Here is a 19,854-nt window from a genome sequence, read left to right on the forward strand (position 1 = left end):
TCTTTCCCTCCCTTCTCTTTCTCCATTTTTGTCTTAAGTAGCATTAGATTTGCCTCCACGTTTATATTTGGTTTAGGCTAACATTACAATTAGTTTGCATTCTCTGAGTATGCATTAATAGGCAATGGAAAGAGATGCTGTATGACAGGAAGAAGCCAGCTTCATTTTAACATTTTCTCAGGTATGCTCTTTGGATAACACAAGTATTGGATTGTACGTTTAAAACGTGGCATAATCATGCATTCGTTTTATTAAATACTGTACTTTATTTTACATTTTTGTAAAAATCTCTTTCCATAACCGTTTGCTTTCTCTCCTGCTTTCTTCCCTCACCCACACAAAAACTGGTTAGGGGGGTAAGTTGTGAAAATAATACAAAGACTAAAAATTCACCTTTAAATGCTCTTTGAGAACAAAGCAGTCTCAAAACAAACTGGTACAGGCAAGTGCTTCTGGGAAGACCAGGGGTCAGTCTGGTAATGAAGGGCCCATCCGTATCAGCAACTTGATGCCTGCTTGTCTTGAGGTGGCATTTTTTTAAAAAGCAAAATTGCTAATTGGTAAGTGTACACTGTGAATGTCAGGAAAGAAGTTTGATTGTTGATTATTAAAAGTTATTTAGCAAAATGAAAGATGTGTTTTAATGCTATAATTGTAGAATGTAGTGTAAAAGATTTTATGTTTTACTTTTTAGAGTGACTAAGTCTCCACTTAGACTGATTATAAGAGGCCTCATTTTAAAATGCAATACCCTATGTAAACACACAGAAAAAATCAATGCATGTAAAGCAAGATGATTTTATTTTATTTTATTTATTTTGCAAGATGATTTTAAATGGTTTCCCACTTATAATTCATTTGTATTTTCACCAGACACCTGATCGTTTTAAGAGAATTCTGGCTTCATCCTATGAAAACTGCATCAGACTTCCAAATCTCTCTTCCTATTCACTACTATAGCCTCAGTCATACCTAATATGGTATCAGGAGAGATTGTCATAAACATGTTTTTCCCCTGACTGTAGCTTTATAAAGTCTTTGTTTCATCAGGAATTTTTAGCCATTGTTAAGTTATCATCACTAACTAGTCCATCTATAAAAGAGCCTTTGGGGAGTAACAAAGAAAGTTTGTAATGAATTCTAGCCACAAGGAAACATCCAAACATTCCTGCAGCTGGACTCCTGGTTAACCAGTTTATAAAAATGGTCTTATGTAGGTGGGAAACAACCTCAAAAACAGTGTTTCCAAAAGTCACTAAATTCAGATTTACTCCCAGACATCTGACACTACCAGCATTCCCTCTCCCACAAGGTCACGAAAGTTACATGTTTTAAATTGGGACAGCCAGCTGCAGAACATTAAGTTTGTTTCGAAAGTGTCCATTTTAATTCACAAAAGTATATTGAGCCATGGTCTTACCATTTGTTGTATTTAAACATCCATCAGGTCAAGAAGTTTATTCTACAAACTCAGACAACGCTACACAGGATGTAGTGGTAGTATTTGTCTTAGGTTTCCTACAAGGATCTCAGAGCATTTTTGGGTGTTGTTTTCCTTCTCTAACAGAATTGCTAGACATTCAGTTACCATGTCTTAGTGTGCGCCTAATGATAATAATTTCTGAAACAGTGTGTGTCCTATAGTAAATAAAAAGAGCTGTAGAAATTAATTGCAATGTTTTTTTAAAAGGGAAATGAAACCATCTATCAGCAAGAAGAAAGATATATTATTACCAGTTTTATCTCTATAGATCTTTGTAATCTGAAGATAAGGTCATACTAGAGTCAGTCTAACCTGATAGATGTGAAATGAACCCACAAGTCCAGAATCTTGAATTCCTGACTTTATTTTTACTATAAATCATTGAATAGTTTGGGACTAAGGAGTTTTAGTTGTTGTAATTGTGGTTGGTGAAGATGTTTATTTTTAACTTTTTATTAGAATATAATACACATATAGTAAACTACATGTATCATAAATATATAGCCCAATTTTCACAAACTGAACACCAATGTAACCAACACCCAGATGAAATAGAATGTTACCAGCACCCCAGAAGCCACCCTTGTGCTCCCTTCCAGTCACGTAAGCCACAATCCCTCCAAAAGGGTAACCACAATTTTCACTTAGAAAAGCATAAATTAGATGTGTTTTTGTAGTTTATATAAGTAGAATGAATCTTATAGTACATACTCCTGTATCTGGCTTCTTTCACTCACTATTATGTGAAATTTATTTATATTACTATTTGTGGTTGTAGACTGTTCGATCATTCCATTGTGTGACTACACCACAATTATTTAGCCGTTTTACTACTTATGGACATTTGGGTAGTTTCTAGTTTTAATTATTATAATGAATGTTGCTATGAACATCCTAGTACATATATGTTGGCATTTCTGTTGAGTATATACTTAGGGATAGAATTGTTAGGTATCAGGAAATGCATGTTTCACTTTGATAGATAAAGCCAAATAGTTTCCCAAAGTAGTTGTACTTAACCCCATTGTTTTTGAATGTGGAATGTGAGAAACCCATACTAGTTCTCACCTTCTGATAATGGCTGTGAAACTGATTAATGCAAGTGTTTCGGATATGTCAGAGGCACATACTTGAGAGTAAAGAATAGTCTTGCAGTTTCTCTCGTGGGAGCGTAAACTCAAAAAATTATTCTATCTGACTTCCAAGACATACAGCAAAGACCTAAAAGTATATACCAACTAAATCTTAATCACCTCTGTAGTCCAGTCTTACCCTGATCAGAAGATTAAAGTCGAGTAGTCAAAGTATTGCTATTAACTTTAGATAGGTGGTACCATCTGCATTTATCATCAGAATTGACTTTTTAATTCCAATTTCACATGTTTAGAACTTATTCTGCGTGTTCAGTGCCCACTTATCATCTAAAGTATAGCTGTAGGGCCCAATTTTCTGCCTCAGTTACAAGTCTGAAGTGTTTCACATGATCCGTTCAACTTTTTCAATGGATTTCTTTCACAGTGTGTTCTCATGGGTATGACAATAAGATTTAGTTACTTGGACATTACTTAGAACCCATGATCAAAATTTTCTCGACGGTTACCTGACCTACTGTTTTGTGTACCCCATATACTGTAAATATATACTAACATTTGTTTCCAGAAGAAAGCTCCTTATGCAACTGCAGACCACGTCCCATGACCTTATTGACTTCTAAAGCTTATAGTTTACCTTTTCCAAGGACTCAAAGCCATTCTTTTTAGGTGCTAGTTTGAAGCAAAGAAAAAATGACAGGGTTGTTTGGGATGGAGTCTCTATGTAGGCAAATGAGAGATTTAAAAACAAGTAGGATGTGCATCAACTGTCTTATCTTTTCTTTCAAATTTATATGCTATAAGCAGCATTAAGATAAGTAAATGGAATATGAGGGCTTATATCCTATGAAAATTAAATTGTCTATCACTTCAAAGATAGCCTGGGATCTTGCCATGAATTAGTATTTTGGTGTGTTCTCTAATGAAACTTTGCATTAATTCACATCATTCTGAAGAGTGCGAAGTTCATAATTTCTCTCATAAATATTTGTTCTAGATCATGCTATTAATCACATGTATACAGAAAGCATGAAAGTATGGTATTAATGGATAAAAGATGATGATCCTTTCTTCCCATCTACTTTTGATCAAACCATTAGAACCATCTCTGTGCTAACTTGTGCTTCAGTCTTTCATTATTACCATTATTATCCATATTTTAACACATTGGGGTAATATCTGTTCTAATATTGGTGTTCAAGGCTAGCCCTGCTGAAGCTCTGTGCTTACAATTCACATTAGTACATTTGTGAGCAGTGATTCTTAGGCTTGACCTTAGCTTGAAATAATTCAAAGGTTAAGCATAGATGTCAATAAATCATAGATTATAAGACAAGTTACTGTCAGATAATACTTTGTTATATATAAAAATGAGTATCTTATAGTAATTTAAAGAGTAATAATTTCTTGATTCTGATTATTTTCAAGGTATTTTTGAAAAATGGTATATTTTAAAGTGAAGCATATACTCAGTTATACTTCAGTATTTGTACCTTAATGACCAGAATTCCTGTAATTCCACAGCTATTATTTTATAGTATAGAAAACAATTTAGTTGTAGTCTATTGCTTTAGATATATATACCATTGAAAACCCAAAATGAATTAGAGTTGCTGAAGCATTTTCCCTGTCATCGTTTGATACAATATATTCTCCTTATTCTTGGTAGTTGCATAGACAGCCTCACTTTTAGTAATATACTACCATAAGATGTTAATAATAGGGGAAACTGGATGTGAGAGTATATGAAAATTCTCTACTATTTTTGTAATTTTTTTGTAAATCTGAAACTGCCAAAAAATAAAGTCTCTTTTTTAAAGATAATCAGATAATACCCTTTCAGATCTATTAAATTAGTAATAATGTTAAATAATCAATAATATTTAAATGTCCAAATACTGGTGAACACATGGTGAAATTGGATGGTGCGTGTATTGCTAATGGCTAATGTAAATTGATCTAACCTTTTAGGGAAGAACCTAAATTTTATTTCACTAATCTACAGAAGTATCCCAAGAAATCATTCAAAACCATGATTATAGACGATAGGTAGACACACACACAAACACACACACACACACACACACACAAATATGTTCATTGCAATGTAATTAACAAAAAAAGTGGAAATCTAGCTATAAGGGGCTGTTTAAGTTATGATACATTAATTCAATAAATAGCAATTTTTAAATTGTGTTCTGAAGAACCACCCAGGATCCAGCCCCTTCTGAGAGCAAGATTAAAAATATTTTCAAAATAATAAGGCTTTATTGTTTTTTTCATTCTCACTCTTAAATGAGCATCAATGGGTTTTTCCAGAAGCTGCATGCTGTATGATAACACCACAGATGGAATGCAGAGGCAGATAAGAGAATCCAAATGTCTTCTATTAAGCCAAGCATTAATGAGATTTCAATGGAAAGTATATTTACTTTCCATTAAAAAAATGTTACATTAGCATGTTTATTGTTGTTTTTAAATGAAATTAATATTTTTATTAGTTTTCATTTTTAATACAATAAATAGTAAGAGATATAATCCACATTAACGAAAGCTCATCAGAATCATCAGCGACTTTTAAGAGTATAAAAAATAAAAAGAACCTAAGACCCAAAAAGATTGAGAATCACTGTGATGAAATAATAAACATTTTATTTATTTAGTTTTTTAGGCGAGGCAACCCTTGGTTGACCTCACAGATTGCAAGGACCTTGTCAGCTTACAATCCCTTATTTTTTTTATTTTTCATGCCTATAGCACCTGGTCTTCCTAGGTGGTCTCCCATCCAAGTTCTAACCAGGCCCAACCCAGCTTAGCTTCTGAGATCAGACGGGATCGGGCTTGTTAAGGGTAGCATGGCTGTAGAAATAATAAAGATATTATTGTTATGAAGACTTGCAACATGGGAAAATAATTCTAATGATAGTGAAAAGAAAAGAAATTTAAAATGGCATAATCGTTGATCATAACTGGAAAATTATAAATGTGTTGGTTAGAGTCTGACACTAGCACTTGTGTGCTCACTTGGTCCAAGATTAGGCGGGAACATAGAAAAATGGATGCATTTGGTTTGTTAGGTGACTGGGATGGGCTATTTGTTTATTTCTATTACTTTTGTAATAACATAACATTTTAATGAATTGCTTATTCAAATATACAAATTAATAGAATTATTTAAGTTAACGTTGAGAGTAGTAGGTGGAGTTTCTACATCATTTATATTTTTGTTTAGAATTATCTAGAAAGTTTTAAGGTTATGTTCATTTAAAAATTATATTTACTAGGCTAATTAGTTAGCATTTCACAAGAACTGTATAACAGCCAGAAGAACTCATAGGCTTGAAATACAAAGGAAATTCAGCTGAAATTAGCAAATAGTTACCTGAATCTGTTCACAATTGGATGATCAACATATATAAATTAAAATCCGACTATGTATTTTTTTTTTACAAAGTTCTGTTTTTAAAAAGATTTGTTTCCGTTTTTAGGAAATGACTATACCGTGGTGCTTAAGGAGAGCAGAACTCGTGTTTAAATGTGTCAAAGGTGAGTATAATCTTATATTTGACAATGACCTATTTATTTCTTCTTCCAAATATTAAAAGTAGAGCAACCCAGGAGAGAGAATGTGAGTTACTCCTGTCATCTGGTGCTTTAATTAAATGGTTTATTTAAAAAGCAAATATTTCATAATGGGCTTTTTTACTTATCTTTTTCTAGTCACAAAATAAACAAATATCCAGCCCTCTTGAAATGCAGGATATTTGGATGTTATTTATATTTTGCTCTATTACAGTTCTCTATTGCTTTTTATTTTCTTAAAAAGAAAAAAAAGTAGAGCCACATGTTTAATTAGACTTTAATAACCTTTTTTGGTTTCACTGTATCGAAACTAAATAGGACTTGAGAAATCATAAGAATCTGTTGACAAAACTATATTAAAGCTCTCTGGCATGGAGAATTAAGAATTGCAGAAGCCTCTGATATAGGCAGCGGCGAAGCCCCAATGTCTTGATCTAAGAACTGAAGATGCAAAGCCCCACAATGAAAATTCAGTTTATTTCAGTAAAAGATGGGTAGGTTTGAAGACCAGAACGCATAATTCTGCAAAATCTATTGTTCTGTTTTAGGTTTCATGATGGAAATGGCTTCATGGGATGGAGGAATTTCTAGGACAGTGCAATTTCTGGTACCACAGGTGTGTTATCTGAATAGCTCTCATCCCACTTTAATCTGTTATAATATTCCTCACAGATACAGTGAGTACACTGCCCTAAACTCAATATAATGACAAAATGCTGACAGCTTCTTGTTTTTTAGAGGGAGAAATGTTTGTATGCCATAAAGCTGCTTAGTTTTTTGTCAAAGATGTCAGCATCTACTACTCAGGAGTTCTTTTATTTGACCCCAAAATCAAACTTGACTTATCTTTCCTTTGTTTTCAATTGTTCCCATTTATGTAGATTTTGGAGAGTTTATAAATAAGGACATAAGCAGAGAATGATTGTGTATTCTATATAGACCTTAGCAAAATTAGTGGTACTTGTGTTATTGATTACACTAGTGTTATCTAGGGATTTTTCTGGTAATCGAACCTGTTATTTGATAGAAACAACAGGGTCTCAGAGGACCGAGCCAGGAAAACAGGCCCTGTCCATAGCTGTGCAGTTAAATCAGTCATGAAAGATAATTTTTATATATTGTACTCCATATCTAGAACTAGTTCCATAATTTAAAATATTTTTAATTTATTAAAAAATAAATGTTTTAACAAATACAAACTTATTTTAACCTCTTACAGAGTATTTCTGAAGAAATGTTTTATCAACTTAGTAACATGCTTCCCCAGATCTTCCGTGTGTCATCAACACTTACTCTGACATCTAAGCACTAAACCCTTATAGATCATCGTGCTGGCAGAAGAGGATTGTTAAACTCTCCAGGAACTTGAGCTATGTTGGGATTCTGTCAAGCAAAAGATGCCCAGAAAGAGAACTTGCGACTCAAGCCACAAATCAAATCATGATAGATGTCTATTAAACATTCCAAAAATTCATCTGTTGTACAGGCTAGTCATCAGCCCCTCACTTACACATGTATTCTTAAAGTCTCTTTATGAAATAATGTCTTTTTTTTCCATTGTAATGCCTTACCTGTGAATATTAGTAAGTTAAAACTTCCTGTATCACACGTGGACACTTGATGTAGGAGATTGTTCACTATAATTTTCATAGTGACATTTGTCTTTCCTCAAAGGTTTGAATCATATCAGGTGCAAGGGTTAACTAAGCATACAAATACAATCTTCCTTCAACTTTATTTGCCGAGTGAAAATTAAAAAGCACTGAAATATACATTGCAAGTATAGCTGTCTTGTGAAAATCTTTTTGCAGAAACAAATATATGAGACATGGTACTTATTCTTTTAAATTCACCTATTTCAAAATCTTGCTTTTTAATATACTCTTTCTAAAGTTTTATTACGTTCAGAGTCAGAAAAAGACTGGATACTTTACCTCAGTCTCATCTTCCCTATGTAACCTTGCCCTTGTTTGTTAATAACATTTCATGGGCTGAAAAAAAATAATGTGTTTATTTGCAAGCTCGATGGAAAGTTAGTCTAAACTAGCACCTGGCAGTAATTTTGCGCTTATCAGCATTGTGACAGACAATGAAGGTCATTTTCATTCTTCCTTCCTGCTTCCTGCATTCTGTTTCCTTAACCATTCTCTTTGCATTTCTTTGCTGATAGCTCTGTCCCCATTTCTGATCTGTTTCCTCTTCTTTTCCATTATCTTTCTTTGGAGAACTACTTTCTAAGATTCTACGTATCACTTATGTACCCCATCTATAACATTTACAATGAGTAGTGGCTACATTGACCAAAGGCATTACAAAAGCAATAGTTTCATTAAATTCAAATTGTATGGACATTGTAACTGGCCTGTGGAATGAAATAGAGGACTTTTGACATCATGATAAGTTGGTATATCTTGATTCCAAGAAAAAAAAGTACTCTATTAGTATGCCTAAAAGTAATAACTTATAGAAACTCTTTTGGCATGTAAAATGCTTTCCCATAGCATAGAATATGTCTTGATTTTCTACTCGAGGAAGCTACTGTCCAAATAACAACACTAAGAATGCCTATTCCACACTATGTTCATTACACTGACACTTTCCAAATCCTTTTCAGGGGAACCTGGTGTTCTGCCCTGAGATCAAGAAACTTTTCCTGGCACCATTGTTACCATTACGACTGCTTATAATGCAAAGCAAGGTAGACAGAGGTAGAAAGTAGGGGTGTGCCAGAGCACCGTCAGAGACTGTTTTAGTTTATAATATGATAGGTCAAGTTGGAGGTATAATGGGATCAATCAATAAAAGGCATTCAAAAAGAGGTATTGAGAATCTCTCCACGGAATTCCTTTAAGTATACAGCCAACAGCTTTCAAGGTGTATCCAGGGTCAGGGTATAGGAATAAAGGGCTCATTCACAGAAACTTGGTGAATGCTCCTGTCCAGCCCTTCCTTTGTCACCTCACGACTGTTTTATTAAATTATTTATAAAGAGGTGGCTTTCACTCTGGGGCAATTTAAAGTTTTTATTTAGCCTATGAAACCAAGATGAATTTATTAAATATTCGTTTTTCACATGGCACTATTATGAAATATACAAAAGTGGTAAGATTAGAAAAATGCTTATGTTACATCCTGTCACACCAATCACTAAGCTGATAACAAATATATAACTTAAGGTACTAATTACATGAATTTAAGTAGTGGGGATTTTAGTGAATCAGTAGATGAGGTAATCTGGAGTTCTGTAGTTGGATTGGGAAGGATGAGATTATGACCTTTTTCTGAGTATTTCAGAGGGCTTCCTGGAGGTGAGTAGTTTCAGGAACTTCATGAATGATATGAAACAGGTACCTCAGTAGGCTGAGCCTAGAAGGGGCATTCCAGGTATAAGGCGCTGATGGGAGCAGAAATAGAATGAAGGGAGGCAGTGATAAACAGAAGTTGAGAGAAGCTAACCACAAGAGCTTTTTGAAGGTAGGGGTGTAGGATCCTGTGCCCTAGCATGAATAAATAATTATGTATTCCTGAACCATGACAATCTGATCCTCAAGGCCTTAAAAATATGCTTTGGAAATCAGGCAGGGGTGTTGAACCTGATGTCTCCATTCCATGTTGCTCTTTTCTCTCTCCCCATTTCTCAAAGAAACCAAGCAAGGCTGTAACCTTGCCATTGGTCAAGAAGTATGGCACCAGCTGTTCTCAGCATGACAATGTGACTGGAATGGAAGAAATGCATGAAAAAGAATTTCAACAGAAACAACTTAGCTTGTCTGGGAGTTGGCAGATCTCTTGCTGGCACAGGACACATTTTTATTTGTATCACTTCAGTTGGATTGTGTCTAATTCTCACAAGAAGAAAAGATGTTCCACAAAGGAAAGATGAATTTATGGAAACATCCCTGCTCCCCGAGAAGAATGAGCAGAGCTGTTTTGAAAGAATGGACAAAGATTAAAGAATGGATCTTCGGGGCTATTTTTCAGTTTCTAGGAGAAAATGATTGATTTTCTCTTACTTTTCTCACTTAGATGAAATTGGACTGCTTTGCTCAAAAGAAGTTACAGCAGTGTAAAAATTCTAATTTTAAAATAATAAAAATAATTTTACAACGCCTGTTTATACAAAGGTGCCATGTATTCAGAACCCTTTAAATCAATAGTTTTCTTTCACCGTCAAAGAACATTTCCTCCCATATTTCCCTAAAATGTTTCGAAACTTTTACTTAGTAAATTGAAATCATTTGAGGAGTAGTCTTTTTGTTAATCAAAGACATGTCTGGGGAGCTGTGATAGACAGTATTAGCAAGTGATACATAGTATCATTACATAGGATTATCATATAATTCCAGGCAAATTTACAAAAACAAAAACAAAACCTTGCCATTTTATTTAACGTGTGAGGTTTCATCCTAGTGAAATGTATTTCTGGAAAGATTTTTTAAATAGCTCAATGACATGTTTAAGACACCTTTAAGGACCACTAATTCAAGGAACTGCAAGCTGGGGACCACAACTTTAGACAAATATTTACATGAGAGTACATTACAAAGGGAGGGCAGAGATGAGGACAACATAAGTAGTAGATTGACCCCGAGAATCCTATTCAATAAACAAGTGTTTGCCAAGTTTCTTCCATGCACAAAGGTGCAATGCTAAGCAAGATCCAGCCTCTACAAGGCTATACAAAGGCAATGGGACTTGGAGAACTATTTGATTAAAAAAAAGACTTGGCAAGGTTTTCTGTGATCTGTGATGCTGACGATTTCTAATGACCAGAACAAAATCTCAACTAAAGCAGGAGAAGGGATGGCTAGCCACCTCAGGGTCCCTGCAGCACTGATATGTGCTTGCGATATCCTATTTAAATACAAAGCTAAAATTATTGTGATACACTCCACATCTGTCTAGTTGTTCTTTTCCCATTTTCCCACAGGAAAATAGGGCTCCTAATATATCTAAATCTAAGATATATCAGACTTTCTAATACTGACCTAAGACTTGGCTGAATTTCATGCTCTGTATCAGAGGTGCCCAACCCCCCGGGCCACGGACCCGTACCTGTCTGCGGCCTGTTAGGAACCTGGCCGCACAGCAGGAGGTGAGTGTGGTGAGTAAGTGAACATCTGTATTTGCAGCTGTTCCCCAGCGCTAGCAACACCACCTCAGATCATCGGGCATTAGATTCTCATAGGAGCCCGGATCCCTGGCGCCAAAAAGGTTGGGGACTGCTGCTCTGTATAGCCAATCCTCATTAATTGTGGACTCAATATTTTACTAATTCCCCTACTTCCTATAATTTATATGTAACTACAAAATAAAGTCATTTACAAAAGCACAGAATCATCCTCAAAAGCAATAGTTTCATCAAGTCTAAGTCGTACGGATGTTGTCACTGGCCCACAGAATGAATTGGAGGACCTTTGGCAGCACTTTTGGCATCATTTATGGCTGTGTGCAGAGCAGTGAAAAATTCGAGTCACCCAACACACACATTAGCTAAGAGGAGCAAGGTGACTCTCTGCCTTCTTGTTCCAGCTCTTATAAACAAGTGTCCTTTTCACAGTCTATTTACTGCCACATTTTTTGCATTTTTGTGCTTTTTATTGGTGATTTTGCTATTTAAAGTAGCCCCCAAGTGTAATGCTGAAGAGCTGTCTAGTGTTCTAAGTGTAAGAAGGCTGTGATGTAACTTATGGAGAAAGTATGTATGTTAGATAAGCGTTGTCCGGGCATGAGTTATAGTGCTGCTGATCCTGAGTTCATTGTTAATGAATCAACAAACAGTAAGGTGTCTTTAAACAGTAAGACTTAGAAAAAGTTTATGTATTGATCAGCTGATGAAATGTGATGAGAGGCTTGCGGGAACCCAGCCCTGTATTTCTCCCAGTAGTAATGGTTCAGTATTGGCTAATTCAGTGTTCACAGCATGAAAATCAACTGTGTATGTGTCTTCTCACACAGGTAAGAGAGCATAGAGAGCTGTCTGTGGATATCTTTGGCACATGGAGAATGAAACCTGGAACACATTACCAGAGAAGCAAACAGAACTTTCCCGGAGATGTTTAGGAATTAAGCAGAAACCATGCTGTCACAGGTTAGGTATGACATCTGCAGAAAGAGAATGTATTGGTGGTTCTCTTCCTCCCTTTTTCATTCTCCTGCTTTCTATCCTTCTCTCCTTTTTCTTTCTTTATAATGAGTTCCTGGTTTCTTGTTATCAGCAAATCTATGCTCAAAACTCTTGACAGTATAACATCAGAGATGGAGAGCACAGTCCTTAGACAAACCTGATTCAAGTACAGCCTCCCTGATTTACTTGCTATGGCTGTTACATTGGGCATATTACTTAACCTTCCCAAGCATGTTTCCTCATATGTAAACTAGAAAAATTTAATAATAGTATCTACTTCACTCGATAGTTGGAAGGATTAAACAAGAAAGTGCACACTACCTGGCATACAGTCATTCTATAAATATTTGCCACTATTATCCTTCCTTCCCTCTTTCCTTCCTGTCTCCCCTTCCTTCCTTCCCTCCTTCCTGTCTGACCTTTCTCCTTCTTTCCTTCCTTCCTTTCACTAGATAGTAAGGATACTGAGTTGCTTAAAACACTGTGTCCTCAAGGAGTTTACAGCCTAATTGAATTGGGAAAAGAACACATTGCAACTCACAGCACCAGCCAGCATATAATAAGGATGTACAGTTGTACAGAATACGGTGGGCATAGAGTGCTGTGGAAGTCAAAATAGAAACATGAGCAGTGCATTGGGCCAAGAGCGATGTGAACCCATGAGAACAGACTGCTTAGCCCTGCCTTTTTCTGGCATTGAGTGGGTATCCTCTGAGAGCCCTTGTCATTCTCAATAGGTCAAGCACAAATCTTCCTGTTGGAAAGACGGAAAGTTACCTGTGCCAGTAGCAGTGACTTCAGACAGAAACGACAGGGCAGGTTAGAAGGCCAGGAGGAAGTCACGAGGTAGGTGACTAACCCTGTATTTGAGTGGAGCAGGATGGACTATCACATTTTTATCAGATGAATCTATATTTTAGACAAAACAGTAGTATAAAGTAGCTATGAAATTTAAAATCTCCTTCCCCATGTAGAAGCTATATAGAATTTGTCCTTGAAATGCATCCCTAGCTCATCTCTTGTGACTCTCTTGTCAGTAAGCTGATTAGATGCTTACTGTTCTTACAAATGACTGAGGCTAGAAGATTAAATGCTTGGAAGGTACAGGGAAGATGTCCTGGGGATGAGAGAAGAGGATTAGAACTCAGAAATCACTAGTCTACTTAGTTTGCTGTGTGCACGTCATGTGTGTGTGTCAGGGGAGGGCCGGGGATGGGGGGTGGCAGTGAGAGGGGAAGGAGTAATAGGAAAAGTATGTCTTTTTGTTTTTTAAAATCATTTTGGCTATCTTGTCTAGAGAAGCACATTGATGCATTTATTCTTTTGTCTGAATTTTCTTTTATTGTGAAATATTTCAAACATACAGAAAAGTTAGGAGAATTATATAACAAGCATGTATCCACTACCTATACTTGTTAAATTTTAACATTATGCTATATTTGCGTCAAGTCTCTCTTTTTTTAAGACATAAAACATCAAAGCTATAGTTGAATCCCTCTCCCTTTGTCCCTCCCCAGTTTTGTTCTCCCTCCTTGTATCAACTATTTCTGAGTAACAAACCACTCTAAAACAGTGGCTGAAACAGTAAGCATTTATTATTCGTCACAACTCTATGAGTTACATTACCAGTTTTTCTGGTCTTACCTGAGCTCATCCGTGAGTCTTTAGACCTACATTAGTAGGTTACGTAGGCGGCTCTGATGATCTTGGCTAGTCTCTCTTACATGTTTGGAATTCGGACTAGGATAATCTCAGCTAGGACAGCTGGACTTTCCTTCACTGCTTCTCAACCTTCAGGAGAGTAGCCCAGACATGTTCACATGGCGGTAGCAGGGTTGGAAAAGGGAAAGTGGAATCGTGCAATGCCTCTTGAGGCCTAGACTCAGAATTGACCACCTGCCATTCCATGTTCAAGAAGTGTGGAAATAGACTCCACATTTTGATGAGAAGTGCTGCAAAAGTCACATGGCAAAAAGAATGGACACAGTATGGGGAGAAGAATTGGGGATATTTTTGTGATCAATCTGTCATACTCTCCTCAGCAGTAACTACTTTCTTAATTTTGTTGTTCTTTATTCTCATGGGTTTATTTATAGTTTCAGTGCATAACTATATAGTGTATATCTATATATAGTATAGCTATGTGTCATATTGAAATGTGCCCAAAGTGTCATATTGAAAGCATTGTTTTCTATATATAATTTAACAACTTCTTTTTGAAAATTCAGTACCATACTTTTAAGAGTTAACTATGTCGCTGTAGATAGAGCTAGTTCACTAATTTTATGTTATATATTATTTTGAATACTCTGAATTTATATATATCCAAATTTATTCTATTGATGGACAATGAGGTTACTTTCACTTTTGTGCCATTTTATACTGTGCTACAACAACCACATTCTTATAAATGCATCATTGTGCACATGTGTTAGAGTTTCTCTAGGATATATCTATGAGTGGAATTTGATAGTTTCAAATTTAACTGCAAAGTGGTTGTACCAAATTCCCCTTCAACTGGCAGTATATGAACACTCCTTTTTCTCCATATCCTCATATAAACTAGGCAAAAACTTTTAGATATTTAAATTTTGCCATTCTGATAGGTATGATATAGTAGTATCTCACTGCTGTTTTGTTTCACATTTCTGTTGTTACTGGTGATGTCGAGAAACATAGAGTATAGTGGCCATTTTGCTTTTCCTTTTCATGAATTCTCTGAATCCTTTGTTTTTTTTTCTGTTGGGTTGTTTGTCTTTTTCATATTTATTTGTAGACATTTTTTCCACATTCTTTAACTATATTCTTTATAACTTTATGTTATTCTTGCATGTCTCTTTCCCCAGTTTATAATTTACCTTTCACTTTTTGTTATGTTTTATTTTTCACAGAGGTGTTAAATTTCCAATTAGTACAGTTTATCACTCTGAAATCTGAGCAGGGAAGCAAAAATAAATCAACATTGAGACCCTTCATGGTAAAACTGCAGAACATCAAAAACAAAGATAAAATTCTTTAAAAAACTTAAATTTTTTTTTAATCAAGCAAAGACAGACTTGAATTACAATTTCAAAGACAGCAGAATTCTCAACATCAACAACATATGTCCAAAAATGCTAAGAAAATAATGGCCAACTTAAATTTTATATCCAACAAAGTATCATAAAAAGCCATAAACACACACACACACACACACACACACACACGCACACACACACATTTAATTTAAAGGAGACGTTTTTAACTAACAGAAGCCACTTAAAGATTTTTCCAAAGATTTACTTCAGGGAGAAGGAAACTTAACCTCAAAGGAAGAGAGGATTTCTCAGGTGAAAGAACATGTGATTTATTCATGCAGAACAGTAAAAAGCCAAGAGAGAGTTAACCAAGGCATCAATGAAAATGTTTAGTTATTTTTGGATTTTCCGAAATACCTAAAGATTTTAGCCATGGAGCACACATGGCAGACTACCTCCATGTAATGCCTGCTGGTATCCTTCTATTGGCACATCCATGTTAGTTAAATCAAGATTGTATCATTTCCCTCATCAGAATTTCTCAGTCTCTAAACCTTTATGTCATATTTTCTGTTTATGTTACATTCTAAGTCAATGTCTTTTATCTACAGTTCACTGTCCCTCTGAACTTGTATCTAATTTGCTATTTAATTACTCCAACGTCAAGGACCATAATATTTTTCATCTGGAAATTCTATTATATAAATTCTATGTTATTTCAATTCTAGAAATTCTTTTTAAATCTGCCTGGTCTTTTCCCATAGTGTCTTATTCTTTTCTTATGTTTTATAGTCCTTTGACTTTAGTCATTTAAGGTACATTTATTATATTAGACCACTAAATTATCTTTTTAATTTTTTTGATAGTAACATTTAAGTTCAACTCTCTTAGCAAATTTTAGTTAAATAATACAGTGTTATCAACTGTAGTCACTATGTTTTACATTACATCTTCAAACCTTATTCATTCTATAGCTGACAGTTTGTGTCCTTTTATCAACCTTTCCTGATTTTCCCCAACCTCCAGCCCCTGGCAATCACTTTTTTACTCTCTGTTTCTATGAGTTTTATTTTTTAAAAATATTTCACATATAAGTGATACCATAAAGTATTTGTCTATTTCTGTCTGGCTTATTTCACTTAGCATAATGTCTTCAATATCCATCCATGTTGTCACAAATAGCAGGATTTCCTTCTTTCATATATATATACACACACACACACACACACATACATATATATATACGCACACATATATATATGTAATATGTATGTATGACCTATATATGGTATGTACATATACATATATACACATATGTATAAATTCTATATTATTTTCAATTCTAGAAATTCTTTCTAAATCTGCCTGGTCTTTTCCCATAGTGTCTTATTCTTTCTGTATCATTTATAGTCCTTTGACTTTAATCATTCAAGGTACATTTATTATGTATGCACACAGTGAAATATATATCACAATGTGATATAGTTATCTCACGTTTTTAAGTTTCCATTCCTTGGCTGTTGTGAATAATGCTGCAATGAACATGGGAGTGCAGATATCTCGTTAATATCCTGTTTTCATTTTCTTTGCCTGTATATACCCAGAAGTGGGATTTCTGGATCATATGGTAGTTCTATTTTTAATTTTTTGAGGAACTTTTATGCTCCTTTTCATAGTGGCTATACTAATTTACATTCTGACAATGCACACAGTTTCCTTTTTCCACATTCTCACCAATACTTATTATCTCTTGTCTTTTTGATGAAAGCCATTCTAAGAGGTGTAAGGTGATATCTCATTGTGGTTTTGATTTGCATTTCTCTAATGATTAATGATGTTGAGCACTTTTTCATGTACCTATTGGCCATTTGTATGTCTTTTTTGGGAAAAAATGTCTACTTAAGTCCTCTATTCATTTTTCAATCACATTGTTTTGTTGTTGTTGTTGTTGTTGTTGTTGTTGTTGTTGAATTGTATGAGTCCTTTATGTATTTTGGATATTAACCCCTTATCAGATATCAGGACTACAAATATTCTCTCCCATTTGGTAGGTAGTCTTTTGATATTGTTGATGGTTTTCTTCGCTTTGCAGATTTTTTTTTAGTTTGATTTAGTCTCACATTGATTTTTGCTTTTGTTGACTTTGCTTCTGGTGTCAAATCCAGAAAATTATTGCCAAGGGCAATGTCAAGGAGCTTACACCCTAAAAGATTTTCTTCTAGGAGTGTTATGGTTTCAGGTCTTACATTCAAGTCTTTAATGCATTTTGAGTTGATTTTTGTGACTGGTGTAAGACAAAGGTCTAGTCTCATTCTTTTGCATTTGGCTGTCTAGTTTTCCCAACACCATTTGTTGAACAGACTTTCTTTTCCCCATTATATATTCTTGACAACTTTGTCATAAATTAATTGACCATTTATGTGTGGGTCTAGTTCTGGGCTCTATTTTTTCCATAGATCTATGTATTTGTTTTTATGCCACTGCCATAGTGTTTTGATTACTATAGCTTTGTAATATTACTTGAAATTAGGAAGTGTGATGCCTCCAGCTTTTTTGTTCTTTCGCAAGATTGCCTTTTCTATTTGAAGACTTTTGTAGTTTCATACAAATTTTAGGATTTTTTTTTTCTATTTCTGTGAAAAATACTATTGGAACTTTGATAGGGATTGAACTGAATCTGTCAGTTACTTTCAGTAGTAAGGACATGTTAACAGTATTAATCCTTCCAATCCATGAGCATGGAATATCTTTTCATTTATGTGTGTTGTCTTCAGTTTTTTTCATCAGCGTCTTATCGTTTTCAGGGTAGAGATCTTTCACCTCCTTGGTTAAATTCTTTCTCAAGTATTTTATTCTTTTTAATGCAATTGCAAATTGTTTTCCTAATTTCTCTTTCTAATAGTTTGTTGTATAGAGATACAACTGATTTTTATATATTGATTTTATGTCCTGCAACTTTACTGAATTTATCTATTAGTTCTGACAGTTTTTTTGCTGGAGTCTTTATGGTTTTCTATGTATAATATCATGTCATCTGGAAATAATCAATCTCTCTCTCTCTCTCTCTCTCTCTCTCTCTCTCTCTCTCTCTCTCTCTCTCTCTCTCGTTACCTGATTGCTGTAACTAGGACTTCCAGTACTTTTTTGAATAAAAATGGCAAGAGCGGGCATCCTTATCTTGCCCCGGATCTTAGAGGAAAAGCTATCAGCTTTTCACCATTGAGGATGATGTTAGCTATGCACTTGTCATGTATGGTCTTTATTGAGGGATGTTGTCTCTATACCCAGTTTACTGAGAGTTTTTATATGAATGAATGTTTAATTTTGTCAAATGCTTTTTCTGCATCTATTGAGATGATCATATGGTTTTTATCCTTCATTTTGTTATTGTAGTGTATCACATTGTTTTGTGGATGTTGAACTATCTCTGCAATAAATGCCACTTGATCATGATATATGATCTTTTTAATGTGTCATTGAATTTGATTTGCTAATAATTGGTTGAGGATTTTGCACCTATGTTCAAGGATATTGGCCTGTAATTATCTTTTCTTGTAGTTTTCTTTTCTGGCTTGGCATCAGGATAATTCTGGTCTCATAAAATGAGTTTTAAAGTATTCCCTTCTGTGTGTGTGTGTGTGTGTGTGTGTGTGTGTGTGTGTGTGTGTGTATGTTTCCGGAAGAGTTTGAGAAGAATTGGTATTCGTTCCTCTTTAAAAGTTTGGAAGAATTCACCAGTAAAGCCATCTAGTCCTGAACTTTTCTTTGTTGGGAGATTTTTGATTACTGGTTTAACCTTCTTAATAATAATTTGTCTGTTCAGGTTTTCCATTTCTTAATGATTCAGTTTTGGTAGAATGTATTTTTCTAGGAATTTACCATTTTGTTTAGGTTGTCCATTTTTTGGCATATAATTGTTCACAGTAGTCACTTATGATCTTTTCTTTGTGTTTGTGTGGTATCAGTTGTAATGTCTCCTCTTAATTTGTAATTTTATTTGCATTCTTGTTAAGTCTAGTTAAACGTTTATTTTGCTTATCTCTTTTAAAAACCAGGTTTTTATCTCTATTTCATCTATAGCCACTCTGATCTTTATTTCCTTCTACTAACTTTGGGCTTAGTTCTTATTTTTCTAGTCTCTTAAGGAGTAAAGTTCAGTTGTTGATTCAAGCTCTCTTTTCTTAATGTAGGCATGTAAGACCATTTAATTTTCTGAAGTTCTTTGGAACCTCTTCTATTTCTGTAGTCTGCAATACATAGTAGGTTGTGTTCTTGTTTACTCTGCAATTTTTTATTATGAGGTTAAGTTCATTGAATCTTTTTAATAAATCTATATAATCTGAGTTGAAGGTATGTCCCTCCAGCAAGGTTTAAGATATGTTTCTTTTAAGCTGTCTAAGGGTATTCTTGGCTTAGTACCAAATTTTATGTTAATTTATTAAAATTGTCCATTTGATAGTGTAAATTTGAACTCTAAACTTGCTCATGGCATGAACTCCCCCCGCCCCCGCCACACACACACAGGCATTGATCTCAAGCTATATTTATGTTAAT

General features: G+C 34.7%; 1 protein-coding gene and 1 pseudogene across 10 annotated transcripts in view; one reads left to right on the forward strand and one right to left on the reverse strand.

Moving 5' to 3' along the window:
- Positions 1 to 10,263, forward strand: part of CUNH12orf4 (chromosome unknown C12orf4 homolog) — a 40,727-nt gene extending 30,464 nt beyond the window's left edge. For all 10 annotated transcript variants that reach the window (XM_006923841.3, XM_025041103.1, XM_025041105.1 and 7 more), the window contains 3 exons: positions 6,063 to 6,120; positions 6,705 to 6,772; positions 7,376 to 10,263. In XM_006923841.3, the coding sequence (XP_006923903.1) occupies positions 6,063 to 6,120; positions 6,705 to 6,772; positions 7,376 to 7,468 (219 nt within the window). In that variant the 3' untranslated portion in view covers positions 7,469 to 10,263. The remainder of the gene's footprint in view (positions 1 to 6,062; positions 6,121 to 6,704; positions 6,773 to 7,375) is intronic.
- LOC112472408 lies at positions 5,323 to 5,441 on the reverse strand (annotated as a pseudogene).
- Positions 10,264 to 19,854: the final 9,591 nt, after the last annotated feature.

Source organism: Pteropus alecto, unplaced genomic scaffold (assembly GCF_000325575.1).
Source record: "Pteropus alecto unplaced genomic scaffold, ASM32557v1 scaffold76, whole genome shotgun sequence".
Classification (NCBI taxonomy): domain Eukaryota; kingdom Metazoa; phylum Chordata; class Mammalia; order Chiroptera; family Pteropodidae; genus Pteropus; species Pteropus alecto.